The sequence below is a fragment of the Rana temporaria genome, chromosome 8, assembly GCF_905171775.1.
Source record: "Rana temporaria chromosome 8, aRanTem1.1, whole genome shotgun sequence".
In the NCBI taxonomy this organism is placed as follows: Eukaryota; Metazoa; Chordata; class Amphibia; order Anura; family Ranidae; genus Rana; species Rana temporaria.
In genome coordinates, this window is record NC_053496.1 from 49,234,566 (window position 1) to 49,253,824 (window position 19,259).

The window sequence follows — 19,259 nt, forward strand, 5'->3', positions numbered from 1 at the left end:
CTGTTATATAGTTGCCCCCCAATTTACATAACCAGCCTCATATCAAAATATCGCCCAAACCATCCTCTTCACGCCTTCAAAGACATCCTGCTCCCTAGCCAAATGGTCTCCTATGTTCGCATCAGGACTTCCTCAGAGCCTCCCTCTTCCTCTGGAATGCCTTTAGTCCATCTGGATCTCTCCTACTCCTGCCTCCAGGCAATCATTGAAAATGCATTCTATAAGGGTCGGATCACACCAGAACACTGTGCACATTGCATTCTACTCCCTGCACCACATTCAAAATGCCCTGAAAAAATTTGGAAGACCACCTCAATGAGAAACCCTCATTTGGTAGACCATATAGGTCTAGTGCCTCATCCTAATCAATGATAAACATGTAGCGCCTACCCTGATCTTCTGGGAGTCTAATGGTGACTACTGGGGGTAGGAAAGGCTGACCTACATCCTCAGGGTGCAGGTTTTTTGGCATGGTGAGAGATGAACAAGAGAACATTGGGCGCTAGTCACTTTTATGCTTTGAACAAGAAGTTTTACAAAAATAGGTGAAGCAAGGCAGACGGCAGTACAGGGATAAAAGCCTTTAAGCTGAACCAGCACATCCTGTACTTTGTAGGATAGGCTGTTTCTTCTAGTAACTGAACTTTATGCACTGATTCCCTTGGATGAGTTCTCAAGTCCTCCCAGCCATTTCATCCCTCCATCCCTCTAGAAATGTTTCTGGATTTTTTTGGCAGGCCCTCTGCATAAACTTGAACACCCGGATAGGCCTCGGTTAGGCCTTGCAGCCACCTGGATAGGCCCCAGGCTTTGGGCCTAACAGACAGAAACTGTACACACACCACCATCCACCCATGCCTAAGCCCCGGGTGCAAAGAACTGACCCTGACTTCATTAAATAGCTTTTCCCAGCATACATCACAGAAAAAGTTGATTGGCTGAGAAATGTTTATCCATAACTTGCATATACTGTAGCTCATCACACTAATGTCTAAGGCAACCACACCACCTACTGACAGAAGGGAGAAGCCACAACTTTAAAAAAGAAGTCAATTTACACTTAAACACTATCAATTGGCCAAGCTGACTACCACCCAGCGTAACTAAATTTACCTGCAGCCCTATTCTAGGAACAACCATCTGGTACTCCTTGAATACAGGTTATTGGTAGCTCGCCTATGGTGGAGCACAGCGAGTTGCTGTAATGTTGGCGCAGTTTGCGTTTCGCAGGAGAACCCGCTTCTTCAGGAAAAGTTTCAGCAAGAACACTGAAAATGGAATGGTACATATATCAGTTACAGCTTCTTATTTGAAGAATAAATGTACTGGGCGACCAGCTGTTGTTGCATACCTCACGGTTAAAATTCACAAACCTCAAAATGGAAACCCATTGAATGGTCCTCCTACAAATGGTCATTGTCGCCCATATAATGCCACATGATGGTCCTCCTCGTTTTCCAAGATAGTCATTAGTTCCTGTTAATTGACACTAGGTATCTGAAAGTGTATCATAAAGACACTGTGACTCTATCTGATCAGAGTGCATAATCATATTGCACGTATTGACGTATAATGGGTTAATTTGGTGGGTATAAAGGGATTATGGGGTAAACTGATGTGGAAACCCTATAGTTACAAGCTCCTACTCCCCAGTTTTAATAATTATCTGGTCAAATCATTATTTCAATGTAAAAATCCCATAGGGGAGCCACCAAAAAACTGTATTCAAGGAGTACCAGATGGTTTTGGTTTTGTTTTATAAACGGCTTTTGTGTGTTTTTGCATTTTCTTTTTTTGATATGTATACATGTGCAAATTTTATTATACAAGATACGTTTTACAAAAATTGGGTACAGTTATAGTCCTTATATTTAGTTGGGGTCCATTATTTTGTAGTTCAAAATGCACTGCCTTTACGATCTGCTGCCAGAGCTGACATATGAACAGCACCCAAAATGCAAACCGTGTGTTTTGTAGGCACCAGATCACATGGTACTTAAAGTGGAGGTTCCATCAAAAACAATTTTGCTTTAAACTGTAGCTTATGTCTAAAAAAAGAAAAAAAAAATGAATATTTTTTTTTTTTTTTTTTACTCATCTGGAAATGCCTGTTGCTATGCGGTCCCACGAAATCTGGCTTTGAATCCACCTAGGATTCTGACATCTCCCTCTAATGCTCCTGGGAAATGTGTAATTTCCCAGGATGCAGTGCGCTGTCCAATTATCACTCCCCATCCAAGACTTCCAGGAAGTAAGTGCCTGTAGGCTTCACAATGCCCACAAGCAAAATGACAACGGTGTAGATATAGTTTTATAAACTATCTTTTTTGAATATCTATGTGGATCGGCGGCGTATTGTAAAATAGTAAGTGACCGGATTTATATTATAAAAACGCAGGATGAAAGGACATACATTTAAAAAATGCTAATTGTGGTTGGAACTCCGCTTTAAGTACATGGTGTGGCATGTTTTTCAAAAGTAGTGCATGCAAGTTGTAATCACAGGTCTGAACAAGGAGCGGATGGCTACATAAAGACCTGCAGCTGTCTGACAGAGGAGAACCTCCACTCAAGGCCAACAACCCTTCATGTATAATTTGTACTGGACCAGTGGGCACATATCTCCTATAACTTCCCAGTCTGATCCTCCCCTGCTCCCTTCGGGACATACTATGCTGCTGAACATATTGTGTCTGGGTTTGTGTGTAGCTTTTTCCTTCTATATTTGCCACCCTCCATATCTGGACCTCAACTCGCCACTAATTCTGTTTTCTCTGCAGGAACGAATACCATGACAGCGACAGCCCAAACCACTTTTATTGGAAAGTCATGTGATGGACCCAATGATGACTCCCAACCTTCTCGCAAAGACACAGTTGTGCCAACCTTTTCAGTAGAGGTAAGGCTGGTACTGATGTGTGAGATTGCATATATTTTCTTTAAAGTGGTTTTAAACCCTTACAGACCACTTGGACCTACAGGTAAGGCTTGCCTGTAGGTGCAAGAAATATCTCCTTAACCTACACAGGAGAGGAGATATTTGCAAGAAAGACGGCACTGATGCATGCCGTTTCTGAATGGCACTGTGCCGGCTCAAGGCGTGAACGAGGGCCGCTGCGGGGGCTTCGATCTCGGGTAAGTCATAATGAGCTAGTATGCCATGCATACTAGCTCATTATGCCTTTTTTTTTTCTTCCAGGGTGTATTTTTTATTTTTTTTGGTGGGTTTAGTTCCTCTTAACTTTTTGTTTTTTATTTTTACTAGCCTGAAGGAGTCGCTCAAGAACTGACACTTAGCAATCTCGTGTTTATGAAACGTAAGTGAATTATTATTATTATTTTTTCTCCCCTCATTCCTCAGTTTGTTTGTGGAGGTTCTTATCTTATTGCGATTGTGGCCTAGTGGTTGCAGCACTGGGGTCCTCAGTTGCAATACAGGCCAGAACTCTATCTGCATGGAGTTGGCATGTTCTCCCTGTGCTTGTATTTCCCCCCGTGTCCTAACGCACACCAGAGACATGCCGGTAGGTTATTTGGCTCTAATCTAAATTGGCCTAGTACCTGAAATGGATCCCTTACGCTGTATGATTTTTGCAAATAGGTGCCGTAAATTGACAGTACTACATAAATGCTTGTAATCTCTCACTTGGCTGTTGCTTAACCACTTCAGCCCCGGAGGATTTGGCTGCCCAATGACTGGGCCATCTTTTGCGATTCAGCACTGCGTCGCTTTAACTGACAATTTAAGCAAGATTTTTTACTTGTTGCTATAAATATCCCCAAAAACATATATTTTTTTTTCCTTAGTTTAGGCCGATATGTAGTACATATTTTTGGTAAAAAATCGCAATAAGCTTATTTGTTTGCGCAAAAGTTATAACGTCTACAAAATAGGGCATAGTTCAACGCCATTTTTATTATTTATTAGAAATGGCGCTGATCTGCATTTTTTTTCTGCGACATTATGGCGGACACTTTTGACACTATTTTGGGACAATTGTCATTTATACAGCGATCAGTGCTATAAACATGCACTGATTGCTGTGTAAATGACACTGGCAGTGAAGGGGTTAACCACTAGGGGGGGAGGCAGGGGTTAAGTGTGTCCTAGGGAGTGTGGGGGCTGGGCTACATGTGACACGACCCTGATCATTGCTCCCTGTGATCAGGAGCAATGATCAGTGTCCTGTCACAAGGCAGAACAGGGAAATCCCTTGTTAACACAGGCATCCCCCTGTTCTGCAGCTCTGACACGATCGCGGGACACTGGAGGACATTGAGTCTGCGGGTCCCTGCGCGGCACGGTCACGGAGCTCGCACCGGGCGCGTGCCTGCATGCCGGGAATTATAAAAACAAAGTACCTGTGCGTTGCTTTGCACACAGGAGCCATTCTGCCAACGTATATCTACTGGTGGCGGTCGGCAAGTGGTTAGAGGTCTATCGTGGCTTTTGGCAATATGTCCCTGAAGTAGATCTGCCTCTACAAGACCATAATGAAGTACAAGTCATGATCTAGCAACTAAATGCCACCTTTTTATTTACTATGCGGAATCTGTTTGGGGTGGTAACACCACCATTTTGCGTTTTTTAATGGCTTTGGTAGTTCAGAATTGAGACAACAGTATGGGGTTGCCTTACTAAAACTAATGCACAGAGAATATGTTCTAACTTCAGCTTGTTCAAGTAAAGTGATGCTAAACACACTTTACATTGTCCCTTCTATTTCTGTATGTGGATGATGCACTAATTTAAACCCCCCCCCCCCCCCCCAATCGATGTACATCTGTCATATGACCCAGCTCTCTCCCAGCCTGTCTGCAGGGAAACATAAGCAGGAGGAGCCTTTAGTTCTGTGTTGCTGGTCACATGTTAAAAAAATAAATAAAAAAAAAAAGCTTTTGGAAAAATGTTAACCACTTGCCGACCAGCCGCTGTCGTTATGTGGTGTCAGGTCGGCACGATCCTGAGAACCGTCATAGCTGTACTTTTGTTCCTTTTTAAGTGGGATAACAGGCGCGTGCTGCATCGCGGGGGTGCCGATGTTGCTGGCTTTGAGCAATCATGGGCACGAGAGGCAGAACAGGGACTTTGTGTGTGTGTGTGTATAAACACACAAATCCCTGTTCTGTGAGGAAAGACAGATCGTGAGTTCCTAAAAGCTAGGAACTACAATCTCTCAATTCCTCCAAATCAGTCCCATCCCCCTTCAGTTAGAAATACTAGTGACTGCCAGTGACATTTTTACAGTAATCGGTTCATTTTTATAGCGCTGATTGCTGTATAAATGCCAATGGTCCCAAAAATGTCAAGTGTCCGATGTGTCTGCCATAATGTCGCAGTCCTGATAAATTGCAGATCGCTGCCATTACTAGTAAAAAAAGCTATAAATCTATCACCTATTTTGTAGCTATAATTTTTTTGTGCGAACCAATCGATATACAATTTTTTATTTCCAAACCTATGTAGAAGAATACATATTGGCCTAAACTGAGAAACTCGCAAAAAGTACAAAGTGTTTGTTTGTTTTTGTTTGTGTTTTTGTTTGTTTTTATAGCATAAAAATCGCAGAAATTATCAAAAGGCTCTATTTGTGGGGGAAAAATACATCAATTTTGTTTGGGTACAGCGGCGTACAACTGCGCGATTGTCAGTTAAAGCGATGCAGTGGCGAATCGCAAAAAATGGCCTGGTCATTAAAGCGGTAGTAAACTCATCAAAATAAAAACGATTTAACCAATATTACAATCTACATATGTATTGAGAATAAAATGGGCACTAAGGGTAAGCCCAAAAATCGTTCCAGGTGTTTGTAGAATACAGAAAACACATCTCAGTAACGGAGTGTGAACAGCGTGCAATGCACGATTTAGTGATTTTTTTTTTATTTATTTTAATTTTTTTAAGATGTGGGTCTGACATTTTAAAACTTTGACAAAACCTGGAAGCTGATTGGTTTCTATGCAAATCTGCACCAGATTTAGTAAATCATTTCCCATGTGTTTCAATCTCTCAACTGTATGAAGATGAAAATATGATTTTGGCTGGATTTGTTCTCTACTTTCTAGATGCTTTTAAAACGGTTATGCTACTTTTGCTTCCTTCCCATATCTTTAGCTGGCTTGAAGTCAGTGTTGCCAGTCAAAATAACACCTCCAGGCAACGTGGTGCCAGATTCCATCTCTGCATATGTGACTGCTGTTGGTAAGTTGATTTTCTTGATGGCTGTACAATTATCCTTCTCTTTGTCTCCTTCACTATATTCCAACAATGCTTGTAAGGGTTCAGACGGCTGGTCAGACTGAGTAGATACTACTTGGTAGAAGTTGAATTGGCTCCATCCAGGACTTTATTCTCATAGGCACAGGAACTCCCACCCTTCTGAGTCACCTCTTGTCTCCGCCCCTTACCCACCTCTGTGCACCGTCCTTTGGTTGCACCCCAACCCACCTCAGTACTGGCCCTTATAGAGTACAGAACCAAATATATTGTGGTGGTAAATTTTTATGGACTTGGTTATTAACAAGAAAAGCTGTAAAATGGATCCTTTGCAGCCAGCAATAAACCTCTCCCTCAACAAGACCCCCAGTAAAAACAGATTTCACAACTGCCAGCATCGATAAACCTCAACAATTACCGCCCCCCCTGCCACAATTGACCACCCATTATAAAATTGATCTACCCCTGCAACAATAGACCCTTGGTAACAGATTTCTAAGCATCAATAGACCCTCCGGCAGCCAGCAACAATTAACATCTCCCTCAGCAATTGCTACCCCTCCCTCAAAGTTCTGCACCTCGCCCTCAACAACTGCTGCCCCCACAAGCAACAATTAACCTCTCCAACAATTGCCCCCCTCTTCCTAAGAACAATGGATCTCTCCAGCAACAGTAGACCCCCACACAAAAATAGATTTCTGCCAGCATACCCCATTACTCCACACCATTACATATACTGCCGGAGGTGCATTCTCCCATGTTCCCTGGCACTATAACATCCCAATGATGATGATGTAATGGCCTTTATCATATCTGGAAAATTTTTGCTTGGCTTTCAATTTGTTTTAAATTTCACAAATTGCATGTATGGAATATGGAAGGATTAGATTACCTGTCAAGTTTTTTTGATAGCTGTCTGCACCCCTATTAGAGTACTTTACCCTCTTTTTGTCCTGACAGCCATTGTTACTATGACCTAATGTCAAAATCTAAAATCTTAATGCCACGTACACACGTTCAGTCCATCCGATGAGAACGGACCGTTGTCCTAGGTTAACCTATGAAGCTGACTGATGGTCCGTCGTGCCTACACACCATCAGTTAAAAAACCCATCGTGTCAGAACGCGGTGACGTAAAACACAACGACGTGCAGAATTAAAACGAAGTTTAATGCTTCCAAGCATGCGTCGACTTGATTCTGAGCATGCGTGGATTTTTAACCGATGGACGTGCCTACTAACGATCGTTTTTTTCCCATCGGTTAGGAATCCATAGGTTAATTTTAAAGCAAGTTGGCTTTTTTTTAACCTAAGGTTAAATAACCTATGGGGCCTACACACAATCGGTTTGGACCGATGAAAACGGTCCATCAGACCGTTGTCCTCTGGTTAACCTATCGTGTGTAAGAGGCCTTGGTCTTCACAAGAAGAATGACACATGCACATCACTTTGGACATATATTAATTTTACTTCCTATTGAATCTACACCACTGAAGTAAAGGAAAATCTCCCCAGTGGGACACATGACAAGGAAAAAGGAAAAACATCTTTGACAGGGATTTGAACTAGGATGAGCTCAACACCCCCGGTACAGTTCACAGCAAAACAGGCAAAAATGTGAACACAGTCTATGGGACACCAACATCGAAAAAAATCAAGTGTTTATTTTAAAGGCTTATATGCAAGTTATTGCCATAAAATGTTTGAGGACTCGGGTCCTGCCCCAGGGTACATGTATCAATGCAATTTTTTTTTTTTTAAATGGCTGATTTTTCAGGAGTAGTGATTTTAATAATGCTTGAAGTGAAACAATAAAAATGAAATATTCCTTTATATATCATGCCTGAGGGGGGGGGGGTTCCCCTTAGTCTGCCTGTAAAATGGCACATCTTTCACATGTTAATAACAGTACTGCAGACCCTTTGGTCTGGTATGGATATTAAGGGAAACCCTGCACCAAAATTAAGATGTGGGGGTCCCCCCCAAAATCCATACCTGGCCCTTATCTGAGCATGCAACCTGGCAGGCTGCAGAAAAAGGGGAGGGGGTGAGAGCGCCCCCTCCTCCTGAACCTTGCCACTCCACATGCCCTCAACATGGGGAGTGTGCTTTGGGTTCCCCCAAAGCATCTTGTCCCCATGTTGATGGGAGCAAGGGCCTCATCCCCCCAACCCTTGCCTGGTGGTTGTGGGGGGTCTGCAGGTGAGGGCTTATCAGAATCTGGAAGCCCCCTTTAACAAGAGGGCCTCCATATCCCACCCCTGTTCGCCAAAAAAGTGTAAAAGACAGTTTTTGACAAATGGTTTATTCAAAAATAACATGTCCCACGATGTAAATCTATCGTCAATCACTGTGCAGACTGACACAAAAAATAGAACAAAATGTTGACTGATGTATTTTCACGGTGACAGCTGTTATATAGCCAAGGGCGGGACCACCCGGTGGCATACACGGGTAACCCTGCCCCCCCCCCCCCGATGTCATGACGTGTGTTTTTTCTTTTTTTTTTTATATGGTGAGTGGGTAGGGATACAAATGTACCCATTCACATAGAGGGACTGGGATCTGGGGCCCCCCTTGTTAAAAAGGGCTTCCAGATTCTGATAAGCCCCCCTGCCCGCAGACCCCTACAACCACCGGGCAAGGGTTGAAGGCATGTGGCCCGGTACAGTTCAGGAGGGGGGCACTTTCTCTCTCAACACCCCCCCTTTCCTGTGGCCTGCCAGGTTGAATAAGGGTCTGGTATGGATTTTGGGGGGGGGACAGCCCATGCTGTTTAAGAAAAGTTTGGTGCAGGGTTGCCCTTAACTAGATAGATAGATAGATAGATAGATAGATAGATAGATAGATAGATAGATAGATAGATAGATAGATAGATAGATAGATAGATAGATAGATAGATAGATAGATAGATAGATAGATAGATAGATAGATAGATAGATAGATAGATTCTACACTAAGTGTGTATGTGTGCACGCCATTAACTAAGCTGCCTAATCTTCATTCATTGCACTATATATGGCCGCCATGTAAGTAGCAGGCTTATATAGTGTGGGGCGTGGACTTGGCCCCCTGAGCCATGATTGGCCAAAGGCACCCTTCCTTTGGCCAATCGTAAGATTCCAATGCACTGCGATCTCGAGGTGCATTATGGGGTGTTCCGTGGCTCAAATTTGCTGCGAATGCCCCATAAAGTTTGGTATTCGCCAAACGGCGAATATTGGGCTCATCCCTAATATTAACCCATCTTTACCCCAACAAATGTATGCCTTTAGATAACATTTGTGTGCCCTTTTGTGTGTGTACTTTTTTTTTTTTTTTTTTTGTTTTGGGAAAAGGTTGCCACCATTCATAAAGTATTTTCATTTAACCTATGGAATTTTAAAGGCAACCAAAGAATAACATTTTTGTTAACCACTTCCCTCCCAAGGACAGCATGACGTCCTGGACTTTCAGTGGGGATATCTGAATGACGGGAAGCTACAGGCATCATTCAGATATCAATATTTTCAGAGAGCGATTCTGTGCACCATAAGAATGATCATAGCGGCAGTTCCGCCGCTTAATCGTTCCTATAGGCGACACCCCCCCTCCCGCCGCCATCCAGTGCTTCTCCGGGATCTCCCGTGCCATCGGGGACCCGGAGAAACGATTGGCTGGCGCCGGATGAGAAGCATAGATTTCTGGTCTGACTGTCGGAGGACCGAATGCGACATTATGACATCATGCCCGGGTTCCCAGATGTAAACCAAGCCGCAATCGCGGCTGTCAGCATGAAATCAGGTTTATTTTTTTCACAATCTCATGCTTTCCAGCCTGGAGGAGAGATGTGGGGTCTTATTGACCCCAAATCTCTCCATAAAGAGGACAGGCCCAGTGGCCTCAGGCTCCTAAAGTATTTATGCACTCCCCAGCCACTTAATGGGCACCCCCACCGTTAGGCTGGGACCACATAAATATTAACACTGTAGGTTTGCTTTTTCCAGACCACTAAATTCTACATTTCTTTAGAAGGCAGGGGAAGCAATCATACCTGCAGCCAGTGAAGCCCAGAACAGCCCTAAACAAACTTCTCCACCGATTACAGGGAGCCAAAAATTTAATTGACCTTGTCTTTCTAGCAACCTATCTGGGAGGATGATTCGCTGCGTTTGAGTCTTTACTGCTATGCATTTGGCCAGAGTTCTGAATATGACTTTCCATACTTGCCTCTGATCTCAAGGTGTATTCTCTGTCTAGGTGACGTGTTTGGACTCCCATGGAGTAACCTTCAGAATATGATGGCGCAGCCCTACGGATGTGCTGAACAAAGTCTGACGGCAATGGCTTCCACTATAACTATGCTTGACTATCTCAACAGCACAGGACAGCTAACAGATGAAACCATGGAGAAGGGAAAGCAGAACATATTGGAGGGTGAGAATAGATCTCTCACTTTCTAAGTGCACCATATTATTATACGCTTAATGTACTATGTGATCTTCTTTCTTCTTGTCTTTCTGAATCACAACACATTCTACTAAGAAGGTCATTTTTTTATATTAGTGTAGCACTACCCCCGGAGGAGCTGCTGGCTGTTTCGGGTGGCACATTTAACTCGTGGCTCTTCCTAATTCCTAGGGGTGAATGGCGCATATACTGTAGCAATAGTAAAAGAATGTCAGCAAAAAGTGTATTTTCTGTGCTCTTCATTACCCAGCCGGGTAAAAACAATGAACTGGTGATGGAAGGATAGAGTTTGCAGGAAGACGGAGAACAGCAGATTCAGGCGTAGTATTTGGAACAATCCTGTTCCCATATGTAATGCTTTCTCTACCACTCCTGCCTGAGTGGGTTTAGTGTACCCGGACAGGCCCCTCACTGACCTGGCAGCTGGTGTATCACAAACCTTGACTCCCCAGTACAACAGAATAAGACTACAGCACAGTCAAGCTGAGACAGGCCCTGTTTTAAGCATAACAATTTGGATCAGAGTTTAACTACACTCTGATTCTCCCTCTAAATTTGAATAGCACGGTACTTCAAAGTAACCAGGCGCTACATTAGATTTAAAGTGGATGGTCCTTTTGCCCACTTAAGTGACTAGCCTCAGATGATGGGAGACCAATCCTCCCATAAAAATTACATATTTATCTGCAGCCCTTTGCTACAGCCTTCTAAACACAGACCACAGGCTATCGGCTCCAGCAGGCAGGGGGCTAGGATCTGACATTGCAGCATAGAAAGGAGAGCCAGGTGTAATCAGACCTGAGTGGAGGAAATGTAGACCCCCTTCTATAGTCTCATAGGGAAATGAGCACCTGTGTGCTTGTGGGGGTGGAAATGCTGGGGTGGGGGTGGAAATGCTGGGGTGGTCTCCCAAGGTTATATGCTAGCGTGACCGGTCCAAAGTTACTCATGCAGATACAGTAGCAGAGGGGGGGAGAGTGCAGATAAACACCACACTAGGTACTTTTGATTGAGATACATACTATAGAGGGATATTCTTTGTTAATTTCAGAGGTTTACAACCACTTTAAATTGTATTTTAGTTTTAAAGGCAGAATTTGAAAGGAAACCTGAAGTCCTCTTACAAGGCTATCCCAATTTAGAATGTGGTTAGTTTAACCCCTTTATGACCAGAGATGCTCAGTGTAACGGAACCCCAAATGGGTCAGGGGTTAATGCCGTTTAAGATATTCCATTCCGAACCCAAGACAGCTTATCGACACTCCACAATCCGGCGAGCACCACCCATGTGCGTTTCCCCCAGAAACGAGACACACGGCTCTGTTCTCTGGTTCAAAACGAAAAGACAATCTTTGAGAAGGCAGGCTCTTGTATACACACAAAGAATACTGCAGTAATCAAATGGACAATGACACACTCCACCCACAACATCATACAATGGTTCCTAACGAGCCCCTCTCAATACACATCTTTTAATCAGACCTTCTGGCACCATCTCTGACATAATCTACATGGGCTAATTAACTACAGCTGACAAGTCAGACATCTGACCTTGGACTGTGCTAACTCACAACACACATCCATCAATAGAACTTTCACACAATACAGTGTCAATTAGCATAACACAATGAAAGGTTCTTAGGAGCCATACTAAGGTTCATTTACATCACAGTAGCAGACTACATTAACCCCCTAACAGTCTATGTTCCCACATTGAATGAGTCACTCTTTCAATTGACCTGTTGGGTTCATTACACACTGTAATTTTTCGAATATGTTCCTATCTTTCTGTGCCCGATGCACAGGGAAGATGCACATGCCATCTAGAGGCTTGAGATTTGTTTGTAAAAACAAATCTCCAGTCTATATTTGATCTTCATAATTGACTGCCATGGCAACCATGTAGACAAATTCCTGGTTATCGGTTTGGAACCTGTGGCGGAGACCTGTGACAGAATGGTCTCAGAACTGGCAGTATATATGTGTGTGTGTGTGTGTGTGTGTGTGTGTGTGTGTGTGTGTGTGTGTGTGTGTGTGTGTGTGTGTATATATATATATATATATATATATATATATATATATATATATATATATATATATATATATATATATATAGTGTGTGTATTTATCTTTTCAGGTGTCAGATGTTATATGCACTATTAAAAATGGTAGCGGAATATAGGCGCTCATTGTTATGATTGCTGACCTAAAGAATAAGTTCACCTTTTTGGGGGAAAAAAAATAAATGCACATGCACTATATTACTAAAAGTATTGGGACACCTGCCTGTACATGCACATAAACTTTATTGGTGTCTTAGTCTGTAGGGTTCAATATCGAGTTGGTTCACCCTTTGGAGCTATAATGGCTTCACTTCTGGGAAGACTGTCTACAAGATTTAGGAGGGGGATTATTGTTTGGGGATGTTTTCCAGGGGTTGGGCTTGGTCCGTTAGTTCCAGTGAAGGGAACTCTTAAGGTGTCGGCATACTAAGACATTTTAAACAATGTCCTGCTCCCAACATTGTGGGAACTGTTTGGGGATGGCTCCTTTCTGTTCCAACATGACTGCGCACCAGTGCATAAAAAATTCATAAAGGCCTGGATGAGTGAGTTTTGGTTGGAGGCACTTGACTGGCCTGCACAGAGTCCTGACCTCAACGCAATAGAACCCCTTTAAGATGAATTGGAGTGACGACTGAGCCAAGCCTTCTTGTCCAACATCAGTAACTTGCCTCACAAATGCACTTCTGGCAGAATGGTCAAACCTTCCCATAGACACACTCCTAAATCTTTTTGACAGCCTTCCCAGAAGAGTTAAAGCTGTTATAGCTGCAAAGGGTGGGCCAACTCAATATTGAACCCTACAGACTAAGACTGGAATGTCATTTAAAGTTTGTGTGTAAATACTTTTGGCAATATAGTGTATTTTTTGTCTAAGAAGCCTGGAAAGCATTGTACTTGTGATCGGTGCATCAGGCAGGGGTACAATTCCAGACGCCTGAAGACAAGTCTGTATGACAAGCATTCAGTCTGTACCTCCATACAGGCTGACTGTTTGCAAGCTGTAAGGCTTGTAAATGAACTATGGGGGGTGCTTATCGTCAGCTGCAAAGGGAGATGTTATTTTTTTTATCAATTGGTGACAGTGGGTGCTGGGAAAAAATCCCTAGCTTGCTGTCATGGGACGGGCAGGAGAAGGAGAGGCTGCAGCTGCTAAATACGGGTGGAACATGTAACCTGTTTCAAAAGGTGAATTTCTCCTTTAATTTATCTCATCTATCCAATCTACCTAGCATATTATCGACATCTTGCCTTTGCCAATGGACCGGCTTATAAAGTATTCCGCAGTTCCCCACACTCCGATTCATGGTAATGATTCCTTTTTATCTGTTTTGTGCTGAAAACCTTTTGAGATGCAGAGTGTTTTTTTAAAGTTTTTTGTTTTCTTTAAAAAGCAGCCACATCCCAAGAAGAAAAGCTTGTCCTTTACTTTACCTTGCTCTCTATATGGAAGCTTTGGTCAGAGCTAGAGCAATTGGCTCTGACTCATCAAGGGGTATGGAAGATCACTAAAGCATGCCCACTGCTTCCACACAGAGAACATAGGTCTTGACTGCTGAAGTGCGTGGGCCCAGGTACAAATCAAATGTATAGAAAACCTTCACCCTTTAAATAAACACACTTGCAGTTGCAACCATTAGTTTGGAAAAGGCAAGGCCACAGCTTTATTTAAAAATCAACACAACATGTGAACACTTTTTTTTAAAACTGGTGCCAGTAACAGTTGTACTGTGAGCACGCAATACCAAAAGGGGGGGGGGGGGGCATGTCCTTGCCATAAGTGCTAGACAGGCCACCTACTTCCAATCTCCATCAAAGGCATTGCCAATTACAGCCACTTTTTATGCTGACAAGGTCAAACTGCAGAAAGCTGTCACATACCACAGAAAAAATGGGTCGGAGGGTGGGCAGCTCTTCCAGCCACGTTCCTCAAGAGACCCAGAATTCCCTGGGGCAATACTTTTCCTGAGCTCAGGCCCTGTCCATCCCCCATAGTACAACCAATCCTTGGTGACCACTCGGCCACCTTGTCCTGCACCTGGCCATGCCCCCATCAGTCAAGGCTCTTTCCCTAAGGGGGCTCAAGAGGCATTCATTGTAGCATGCTGGTAGGCCGTGCCAGGACAAGGTCACCGAGAGCCCAGGGTGAACATGTCAAACTGTGCCCACCCCCCCTTCTAATCTGCATGCTTCCCCCCCCCCCTCCCTGAGTATAAGGGGCAGGAGAGTGCATGACACATTTGTACCTGAATGCTAGCAATACAAAATGAATAGCACTGCAACTTGGTTAAGCCGGTTACGTGTGCTATGGTAATGTGCACATTACCGCAACACGGAAGCCCAATGGGCACTAAAAGTTTTAGGCTGACATGAAACAATTTTATCCTACAAGCGCAACTAAAGCTTTGGTACAGTTGCTCTTGGATTAAAACATGTACCCCAGCACCCCTTGCCTGTCTTTGTCACCTGTTCACAATCCAACATATTGCCCATAAGACTGCAGAGCTGCTTGTCAAAATATTTTAACCACTTCCACTCCAGGGTACATTTTATAAATGTCCTTGGATAGGAAGTGTGATACCTCGGTCATCGCTGCAGCAATGGTCGAGAGATCCTTTCAGGGCCTGCGATTCTGCACAAATAAAAGTAATCGGAGCGGCTTACGAGCCGTTGGCTTACTTTTACAAGCGGCTCTCCCATTCAATTAGCGAGGATGCGACCAGCGGGATCCAGCTCTAGACACTAGAGATGGGCTTGGACGTGTTCGAAACCCCACGTGCCTGATCCCGCCAGGAAGCAGACACTGCACACCGCTAATCACAGGCAGTGAGACTTTTCCTGATCCACAGCTGAACAGATCAGGAAATGTCTCGTTGCCTGCGATTAGCCATGTGCAGTGTCTGCTTCCCGGTGTGATCAGGCACGTGGGATTTTGAACCTGAAGTCGACACTGCATATGGCTAATCGCAGGCAGCAAGACATTTCCTGATCTGTTCAGCTGCGGATCGGGGAATGTCTCACTGCCTGTGATTAGCGGTGTGCAGTGTCTGCCTTCTGGCGGGGTTTCGAACATGTCCGAGACCCTCTCTACTAAGCACGCAGTGAAAGGAACGGATGCTGTTCTGATGACAAATAGGACTTTGTTTATCTGGCTGTCCCCAGCCAGTGAAGCAGCTGATCAGACCGATCCGCGTCTGATCTGCTGCATTGGAGGACAGTGGCGGCTGGTGCTCACATTTTTTTGCCGGGCACAAACAAACTGAAAAATTAAACTGTTAGTAATGCAGGACTGCAAATGGCATTTATCAGGTGACTATATCATTACTGCTAGATAAAACTGTGCCCGTCGCATGCAGCCTCACTGTGGCAGTCGCATCCACATTTCAAGTAAAATAAAATAAAACCACTTGACATAAGGTGTCCTCATCAAAATGCCTTTTACATCAGATGTCCCCTCTTGCCCCCCCGTACTCGGCTTTTACAGCATGTCGCCTGTCTTCCACCTTTGGATAGCCGGGAAGAAGTCAGAAACTGAAGTGAAGGCAGGGAACCCACCAATCGCTATCCACGGCAGAGAACAATCCTATAGATGGAGTGTTCTGGGTGTTCTGGGTGCAGAGCTTGGCACCCCAAGGACTTTCTAAAGGGAGCTAATGGAGCTTCTTGTTTGCTATCACATGATTGCAAACATGTCATGCTTCCCATAGCAGCTGTGTCCGGCACCCTGCACACACTTGAAGGGCCATTTAAAAAAAAAAAAAAAGTGATTTGCTGCACATCATACTTCCCATACACCTATGTCTAGTGTCCCGCACACTTGAAGGGCCATTTTTTTTTTTTGGGTAGCTTTGGGCAGCCGCCACTGTTGACCAGAGGAGAGGCCCATGCTATTACAAGGGATGTTGCTCATCACCTGTAATGGCAAAAAAAGTTGGTGTTTTTAAAGGAGAAAAAAATAAATTGAAAGCGCTAACACGCACATGGGTCCCACGCGCATATGTAAACTGCGATCGCACCACATGTGATGTATCCCTGTAAACAAATGTCGGAGCAATAATTTTAGCACCAGGCCTCCTCTGTAACTCTAAACTGGTAATTTGTAAAGACTTAAGGCATCACCTATGGAGATTTTTAGGTACTGTAATTTGCCACCTTTACACAGGCAGTTTTAAAGCATGACCTGTTTAGTATGCATTTGCTCAACGTAACTTTTTTCATTTTTATATTCCACCAAACAATTTGTGTGTGTGGTTTTTTTTTGCTTGAAAAACCGTTGCACAAATATCGTGTGGCATAAATAAATGCAATGCCCACCATTTTATTCTCTAGGGCCTTGGGGGTTCCAAGTTTTTTTTTTCTAACAAAAAAAATTTCTTTTACACGTAGAAGAGGAATGCCAGAATTAGCCAGGAGTAGTTGGTGGTTTCCACCTAACTCTGTAACCTTGTGCTTCTTACAGGCTGACTGCGGTAACCTTTTACACCTTTGAGCAAGCCAAGAAATATGTTGCGATCGATAAAACAAGACAACAGCAGTCTCTCATCTGGTTGGAGAACACGCAGAAGCTAGAAAATGGCTGCTTTAAACCCCAAGGACGCATGTTGACAACTCAGGTCAGACACATATATGCTCTTACACCAATTGGATGCTTCCTTAAAAAGAAAGCAATGTGTGAAATATTGCTAACCAACAGCAACGCATTTTAGAATTTATCTACACATCAACTGACTGAACTGGTTGTTGGTGTAGCAGAGTCCTGGCCCCTAGAGGCCTAATGGTGACCTCCAGAGTTGGGGACAGTAACAGTTCGCTAACACTTTTCGTTATCAAATTTTGCATAAAGGAAAGCAGATTCTTGGCTTTCCTTTCCCCACACAAAAAATGTATAGGATATCCTGTGCGACCTTGTATGTATTGATGTATGGCTTGTCCTGTGATGGCTAGCTGCATACAACCAAATTGTGTTCCCAAAATGTGACTCAGATAATGAGCGCATGTTGTGGTGCCTAGTGCCCTTAGTAGTAACAATAACATTTTGTTAAATTAAGTGCAAACAAAATCTGAAGCCTTCCTCCTTAATGTCCTTGGTAAATATAAGTGAATACACAAATGGTGAAAAATGTGTAACAAAATGCGTAAAAAAATCGCAGCAAAATCACAATCTCATAAAATCGCATAAAACAACGTCCTTAAGAGTGAGTCCAAAATACCAAACGCAAGTGCAAACAAAATATGAAATCGTCCTTTTTTTAATCTCCTTGGTGAATAGTATTGGTGAAATATATAGATAGATTTTTCATTTGTCTAAAATAAAACACTGGTTCCTAAATATACTCTTCTACTGCAAATAAGTGTGAATGTGTATTGTGAAAAAATTGCGACAAAATGACATAATCGCAAAAACGCTATAGCAGCATTAATCTCGCACTGAAAAATCCTTGCATGTATAAGCAATTCATAAGTGATACCCCTGATGAAGTCACGTGACTGTGACACATGTAGGGTAGGGCAGATTCAGGTGACACTGCTGCACACAGGAAGTGAAGTAGGAGTCTTTTGTATCCAGCTCCTCCCCTCCCCCAAGGACACTGAGGAAGGCTTCAGATTTTGGTTGTACTTTATAATGTAACACATTTTGACACTGCTAAGGGCACTAGGTGCAACAACATGCACTCATTATCTTTCCTCACAGTGACATTGTTGAGGAAAGGAAATGCCGATGACCTGTGTTTGTTTACATGGGATCAGCTGTGATTGGACACAGCTGATCACATGGTAAAGAGCCAATATCAGTGATGCACTGTATCTATGGCACAGGGCTCACCAACGATCGCTGCACACCCCTGGGGGCATGCACAAGCGGTGTGACCGGGAGATATCATGACGTCAACCCAAGAGTGTCACGCCCAGCAATCAATCTGCTATAGACCATGTGGGAAAGCAGTTGATGAGGAGGTGATAACACCACCTCACCATCTCTCTTCATGGTTGGTTGGAACACAGACCTGTCTTCAGAGAACAAGCCTTTATACGTGTATTTTTAATCTAGAGCTGGGCTTGAGGTTGGCTTGGTCTCGGTCTGAACCTATGTTTGACTAATTGTGGAAGAAAGGTGCCGGGGCAACTAGCTGTAGGCAGACCATCCTGAAGCTTCACATGTGCAAGAATACCTTTTGCCATCATTGACCTAATATGACCACATGGTATAGTGTTAGAGGGGCACTGGCCATGAATTCTCGCAGGTTCTCTATGTGGACGAAACCTTTACTTGCAACCAATTGACCTGTAATCGGCAGCTCGCCACAGATGGGAATGCCCTCATCTCTACTGTGATCACCAGTGTTGACTGTATAAAGTCCACTGTCTGCTGATCAGTCTGCTTAGGAGTACTTTTGAGTCGATTTAACTTTCTGCCATCTCACCACTGATGGGGAATGGTGTGGCCCCTGAAATTTGACTGCCCTTTTTGCCCTGCTTGTTGTGACCAATTTAACAATGACTTTTTGGATTTCTAAGAATGTTTCATTTG

The 19,259-nt window shown here is 43.6% G+C and overlaps 1 protein-coding gene across 1 annotated transcript in view; it reads left to right on the plus strand.

Moving 5' to 3' along the window:
* LOC120946914 (ovostatin homolog) overlaps nucleotides 1-19,259 on the plus strand; it is a 137,191-nt gene that overhangs the window by 88,090 nt on the left and 29,842 nt on the right. The window contains exons 21-26 of the mRNA XM_040361738.1: nucleotides 2,781-2,899; nucleotides 3,266-3,317; nucleotides 6,116-6,202; nucleotides 10,458-10,634; nucleotides 13,963-14,038; nucleotides 17,190-17,343. Of these exons, the coding sequence (XP_040217672.1) occupies nucleotides 2,781-2,899; nucleotides 3,266-3,317; nucleotides 6,116-6,202; nucleotides 10,458-10,634; nucleotides 13,963-14,038; nucleotides 17,190-17,343 (665 nt within the window). The remainder of the gene's footprint in view (nucleotides 1-2,780; nucleotides 2,900-3,265; nucleotides 3,318-6,115; nucleotides 6,203-10,457; nucleotides 10,635-13,962; nucleotides 14,039-17,189; nucleotides 17,344-19,259) is intronic.